The 7,120-nt window shown below is 38.8% G+C and overlaps 1 protein-coding gene across 1 annotated transcript in view; it reads right to left on the reverse strand.

The window, feature by feature from the left end:
* Window positions 1-572: 572 nt before the first annotated feature.
* Window positions 573-7,120, reverse strand: part of LOC122092352 (DNA polymerase zeta catalytic subunit) — a 23,090-nt gene continuing 16,542 nt past the window's right edge. Inside the window, exons 15-20 of the mRNA XM_042662664.1 lie at window positions 5,334-5,609; window positions 4,111-4,218; window positions 3,187-3,392; window positions 2,771-3,074; window positions 1,486-2,094; window positions 573-1,248 (exon numbers count right to left, since the gene is read on the reverse strand). Of these exons, the coding sequence (XP_042518598.1) occupies window positions 1,075-1,248; window positions 1,486-2,094; window positions 2,771-3,074; window positions 3,187-3,392; window positions 4,111-4,218; window positions 5,334-5,609 (1,677 nt within the window). The 3' untranslated portion in view covers window positions 573-1,074. The remainder of the gene's footprint in view (window positions 1,249-1,485; window positions 2,095-2,770; window positions 3,075-3,186; window positions 3,393-4,110; window positions 4,219-5,333; window positions 5,610-7,120) is intronic.

The raw sequence follows: 7,120 nt of genomic DNA on the forward strand, positions 1-7,120 counted from the left end.
GAGGGCATAGACATCCCTACCTTTTTCTCATAAACTCAACTCAAGGGCTGTAAAAGGGGAGGCAAGGGGTATGGATCATGGACTCCTGAAGAAGTGTAACCTGCGGCCCTAAAGTACTCCAACTAGGTGCCTCTTCACCTAACAATGACCAGCCACTCAGCCAGGGAATGGATGGCTCTCGAATCTTGAGAGAGCTCCTCTACCACTTGGTAAAGGTAGGACAACCGTATGAAGAAAACACATAGGTAGCTCAGCTTGGTCAGAGCAAAGGACTGCAAATCCTTGCGTCAGTGATTTGAATCCATTTCTAAGCCATCCAAGGGCCCAAAGGAATAAGTTTTTAGGACACTTTTAACTTTAGAAATGTGAAAAATCTCTGTACCTCCGGTTATGACCCACCCCACAGTGTCCTCTCTCCTTATATGAATACCGTATGAATTCATTAAAATCTATACCGCAAAAGCCTCTTGAGTCATTATACATTGCTTTTACTCCCATGCTCCCTGCTCCATGCTGCTTACTCCTAAAAAAATAAAAAAGAGAGAATGCAAGGCTACAGATAGAAGAAGATATCAACAGTAATTAGGGGCTCTCTCAAAATATATTGATCATGGGAAAGAACCACAAACTATAATATTAACTCGTGATTCGGTTCCCTTTGTCATCTTAATCAAAACCAGAAAGGGAAGCTCAAGTATTTAACATGAAAACTTGATGAAAAACTACAACACCAAGGAGACAACAAATATATAGTAATTAAGAAATGCAGCCTTGATATATATATATATATATATATACACACACAATGTGTTTTTATTTATTTATTTGTGTGTGTGTGTGTGTGTGCGCGTGCGTGTGTGTGTGTGACTGTATATATGCAGGACGGACAAGATTGATTAGAGAAATTCCGTGGAAGATGGCAAGCATGCGGGGGAGTGTTGGGAGTTTAGTCCCACACTAGCTGCTAATTAGTCTACAACCCCTACCCCTTATAGACCTGGGAGTACTTCCAACTCCTAGTTCGAACTTTTGGGATGGATACTTTAGATGCACAAAATTGAGTAGAAAAACATCTCAGAACCACTCCACCATGCACTTAGGGTAGAAACCGGCTTCTGTAGCAACAGAAGAAAGGGCTTGAAGTTCTTTCTGAACTTTCCGCCTCTCATAGAACACTGCACATGCAAGTGACACGCACTTCACCCCACTTTCAACCACCCAGTCACCGCCTCCACAATGCTGACATATCTGCGGCATTAAAACACCCATAATCACCATCCTACTAAGAAACCAATATTTGTATTCCGAAGATTGAGACAGCACATATTTCACCCTAAGGGACCAAAGTATTAGGATAGGACTTCTACGGAGTTTAGTAACACCTTACAATGGATCATTAGACATAGACTATAACCTGCTTAAACTACAAATACTATTAAAACCTCAAAATATGGAGCATACATTGAGAGCAACCAGAAGACTTACAGCAGCAAGGTGTTGAATGTCCCGCTCCAATTTTGATGTTCTACCAATCGCAGCTGTAGCGACCACCAATTGCTTCTTAGAACAATTATCGCACATATGGCTTGATGCTTGGACCAAGTCCCCACACACAATACAGGATTTTGAGAGGTAATAATAATCTATTCTGGTTCTCTGTTGATTTGTTATTTGCCGTTTAGATAAGTTTGGCCTAACTGGACGGGGCATCTCCAAAAACCATTTGTTCAGGTCAGCACCAGTAAGTCCAAAAACCCGCTGCAGTGCCGGGATTATTTGCTTCTGGATGTAATATAGATCATTCAGCCTATAAGGAGAATCAACTCTCAAAAGATCCAGTGGATCTACAACCATATCAACAAGGCGGGCCCCAGGTTCACCATGGACTACAACATATGGTATCCGCTCTGCATAGCGGGGTTCAGCCCTAGGATCAATCCTCATTGCTTTAGTGGCCACAATTGCAGCTGGTGGAAGTGAGGAGGCCCTAGAACTGTAAGTACCTAACCGTACCTCCTTTGCAAATACAAAATCCTGCAGGGACGCCCTCCCACGTAAAATTTTTGTCCACTGGCGCTGTAAATATAATTTAAGCTGGCAAAAGAAACATGAAAAGAAGAAAAATAGTGAAAATTCTTATAGGATGATTTCAAATGCCATGTGGGATCTACACTTAATTGTACAAACCATATAAGCAGCGCAATGTAATTAGATGGGAGCCATTGCATGTAGGGAGTTTCAGATACAGAGAGAGAGAGAGAGAGAGATTACACATGTTCATTAAAGAAAGTGAAAGAAAAAGAAAGGTGGAGGGGGAAGATGAGGAAGGGAGAATTATGCCACCATCTTAAAGCTAAGGTTCCCATCATGTTTTGAAAAACTCAGAAAGTTGTCCAAAAATTTGAAATATATATATATATATATATATATAAATCAACATTTATACACAATCTTCAGATTTTTCTCAAATGCATCTAGCCAGGTAAAAATGCAGGAAGTAGATGAAGGAAACTCCACATCTTTACATAGAATTCATTAGTTGAATGAGAAATCAGCCCACTCGACCTAGTTATGTCCTCAGGCTCTCCCAATTTTTAAGTCTGAAAAGTTCTTCTCTAACGAACCAGCCAAATTAGTGACATAGTCAACTGATTTCTGGTCAAAATGATGAATTTTCAATACTTTGCCTTGTCAAGTAAAAAATTCAGAACATAGGTTTCTGAGAAGAATCTGGTTTTTCTTCAAACAGTAGAATTGGAAGCATTCTGACCTTAGAGATGTCCTGATGAGTGAAAAAGATCCTTAATGATTGCTCCAGTGTCTTTGCAACAGCCCCACAGGTATCTCTGCGAACTGTCTCAATACCTTTAGCATCAAAAGTTGGTTCAGCCTGCTCAGGGCTCTCAAAACTAAATCCAACATAGCGTTTCTTCGTAAGAAGGAAGCATGGGTGATACACTTTCTCCATTTTCAATGTGACTGGATGTGGATTCATTGCAGTTATTGCAGCCGCAATCTCCTGTCCAATTTTGAAGGATTCTTTGATTGTGCGTCCTTTAAGGAGGACAAACATACTGTGGGAAAAAAAATGCAACTTATAACCATAGTCACAATCAATGAACACAGAGATGAACGAGTTCAGTTTTTCAAACATTAACTCTCCAAACAGCAAGGATGGTTATATACCTGTCAGTATCACCATATATCACTCTTGCATTCCACTTATCATGCTTATTTACAAACGAGATAGCAGTCTCCAGGGTTCTGCGGCCACACTGAACAATACTGTCAGCAAGTTCTGCACAGGGCATGCGGCCGCTGAAGCCCGCAGCTGTATAACCATAAGTGACATTTGCTATCAGCTTCAAAGCCAGCTGTCTTGCGTTGAATATCTGGGAAAAGTAATGGAAAATAATTCACCTTCACATATATGCTTGTTCTTGTGGGTTTCATGGTTCAGAATCTCAAGTTGCCAAGCAGACACTTGTAGGGATAATATGTTAAATCTTACTAAATTCAATGATAATAAAATCCAAACAACCAAAACTGTAGTCAATGGACAGCGTCTGGAGCAAGTTGAAGGCTCTGGGAAGATGATAGAAAGTCAATAAAGAAAGTGGATTGAGGTAGTAAGAAAATGCCTTAATATTTACCACTTGAGAAAATAGTTCCCTATATTGTGAAATAGTGAAACAGGATTTGACCCACCAACCAAGAATGGTTAAGGCTCAAGTTAATTGAGGAAGGTAGTCTGGATAGTCTGGAAAATAGAACTAGATTGTACCAATAATATTCAGAAACTATATTCAAAATTAGCGCAATAATTGAAAGGTGGCCAAAAGAATTTAAACTGCATAGAATTCAAAATTAATACACCTATTACCTTCAGATATAATTAAAATATAAAGCTCAAATCATCAAAAACTTCCAAGACCTAAATTCTAGTGATTGCCAAACTGGGTAAACTTTGTCAGAGTATCGGTATTACAATCCACATGCATGTTAGATTTTTAACTAAGGAAATGGATCAAATAAAGTATATGCAGTAAATTCCTCATGAATATTTTGCAGAATCTGATGGACTTAAATAAGAGATTCTGATTTATTTACCCTAAATAGAACTCTTTGTGAAGGCGTCAACTTCTTCATTGCCTGTTTCACCATGATCCTGGTTGACAGAATTTCCTCCAATAAACGAGGTAGTATGCCTTTCCGAACCTGTCTTACAATGAGATGACATTCAAGATAGGGTTAATCCTACTAAAGTAGAAACAGTGAACAATAATGAAAGCATCTTCAATAGAAAGGTCAAACAGATGAACCATAAATTTCATGAGATGAAGCATTAGAGCAACCCAGTCACAAGGCTCCTGCTACTGCAGGGTCTGGGAGGGGCAAATGTATGCAGCCTTACCCCCTGCTTCGCAGGAGAGGCGGTTTCCAAGTTTTGAAAACCCAACCAAGAGGTTGCAAGTCATGAGATAAAGCATATGAACTAAAAATTTCATGAGATAAGTACTAGAAACTCTTGACACCCCCCCTAATTAGCCGCAAGTCAAATATAATCAATCCAGATGGCTATTTCTACTCTTTGAAGTTAACTTTCAGATGCCCATGAGCAAGAGTAGTTAAATAGATTCCTAATTCACAAAGTACCCTGCGTGCTACACTTGTGATGCAATCAGATGATAAACAGCATGGCCCAAACCTGTTGTCCCACAAAAAATGGAAAAATAAAGGGTGTAGGAGTGTCCCCAACTCCCCATCATGGACTAAGTTGAGACTAGGTTTACTTTCCTTTGTTGTTTCCTTATTAGTTTGTAACTAGGTGCAGTTTCCTACTGTGGATAGGATAGCTGTTAGCTAAGTAAGAGTTAGTATCACTTTTCTTCTATGATTGTAATCAACAATATTATTTATTCACCCAAAAAATAGTATAAATAAGATAAGTTGCTGGCGGTAGACTCAACTCATCTATCGCACAGCTTGTTTCACCTCTGGTTTCTTGGTTTCTTCTCATCTCTCTCTTCTACTTTCTTCCTCTTCGGTCCTGTTTCTCAAGTTCTTAAATTGTTGCAAAGGGCACAGAACATAAAAATAAATGTAAAAATACATGTCCAAAGTAGCCACTCACCGTCCTTTAAATCCCCTTAATGTTGTACTTATTACCAGCATAACAAGCAACAGATATCAGTTTAATAACCTTAACCATCAATTTTAACAACTTACAGTAACATATATAAGATACAAATGTCAGACACAACGAGATATATAAATATATATATATATATATATATATTTCCCCCAAAGAATTTAATATCAAAGGGATTTACCTTTGGAGGGACATACATAACACCATTCGGAGTTAACAGTATTTGGTGTTTTAGCTTTGAAAGAAGTTGTGGATCTGGTGAGAAAGAGCTCACACCAAGCGTATTTACTTTTGAAGGCACAACTTTCCCGAGGCAAGTACAATAGCAGAGATTGTATGCGATTATCATTGATGGATAAAGAGACTGAAAATCCAAAACAACAACTGGGTCTGCATAAAATCCAGATTCTGGCTCCATTACAAGAGGTAGGCACTCCATTGCAGGTTGTGAAGCTACCTGCAAGGACAACAGCTGATTCAATATTCAGTTACTCTCAGGAGCAGCTACACTAGGTGGTAAGCTTATGGTAAAAGGAAAACTCAGATGAGCAAAGATGAAAAGAAAAAAAAAAAAGTGCATCTACATACTTCAAAAGAATATGAGATGATGAGAATGCATAATATTTGATCTATTGCTAAAAGAACAAGCAGCTAGCTAACAGAAACTGAACAGAATATTATTGTTGGACAAAATAGAACCTTGAACTGGATTCTAAGTACACCAAAATTAAGCTAATGAGTTCTTAGGATCACTGCTGGAAAGGTTTACTGGCCATCCTTGCTTTTAGAAGAGAGATTACATTTCTTGCAGAGGCCCTTATCAAGCCCAACTTATGTAATCTACCAGTCTTATGACATTCTGGATACATCTCAAACTTGTTACTTTTAGACAAAATACATTTTAATTCTCCTCTTCAAAAAGGTTAGTGATATTTCAATTACATGTTCAGCCTGTAAGGTAACTATGACATATAACAGAAGTTACAGTCCATTAAAATGATCCTTACCAATTACATGTTTTTAGGAGGTGGTACCGCTTTATCAAGTCCACTCCATCCGACCAACCAAATTATTGCCTTTCTATATTTAACGAGCCATAGGATCGTTAAGGGCTTGGGAATTTCAAGGTGGCTCTCAACAGGAACTAGGGAAGCCTTCAGAGGAACTTATGAACTGAGAATAAAGGTAGATGAAAAGAGACTAGAGGATTAGCTCTTAAAGAAGAAAGTGTGTCCCCGTTTGACTGGTGGCTTGAAGACTCCCTTGAGAGCCTCACCACCTTTGGCTCTCAAACATGAAAGCAAAGAACAGAATCTAGCCTAATTGTCAGACTCAATTTGCAACCATTCACATTGTCCTGCATGTGGATAAGCATCAACTGGACCCCGGCACCCGCCTAAATTTTTACAGTTCATCAATTACCAGGTGGATAAGGGTACAATGATGGGATGGTGACCCATGAGGTGTGAAGTTTCCCTTATCATGTCCATACACAGGGAAAATAAAGTGTGATACAATGTAGACAAATCAATTAGTACCTTCTTCCCCATGTTTAGCAATTTACACCATTGAATAAGAAACTCATCAACAAGATGTCCATGCATTGTCTAATATTGAGAGAATTCTGGCATAATTTTTTCGGTTTATTTTGGCCCACTAAACAAATATGCATCCCATAACGTAAATGTAAATCACTCAAATAATGTTTGCATTGCATGACATCATTGAAATCGAGAACCTCTTCATTTGGTACATATGGCCTTAACAATTTGACAGGATTTTGAACTCACATAATGTCAATGAGACAATTTGCAGCCTATGCTAGTTAACTAATCATTTCTCTTGCTCCTGGTCAATGTCAGCAACAAAAAGAGGACCATAACCTGGTGCAAGTCCAGCTTTTACAAGATATAAATAGAGTGGCCTTGAGTTGATCCTAAACTTCAGCAACAACCCCACAACAAACCC

The sequence above is a fragment of the Macadamia integrifolia genome, chromosome 10 (genome assembly GCF_013358625.1).
Source record: "Macadamia integrifolia cultivar HAES 741 chromosome 10, SCU_Mint_v3, whole genome shotgun sequence".
NCBI lineage: Eukaryota > Viridiplantae > Streptophyta > Magnoliopsida > Proteales > Proteaceae > Macadamia > Macadamia integrifolia.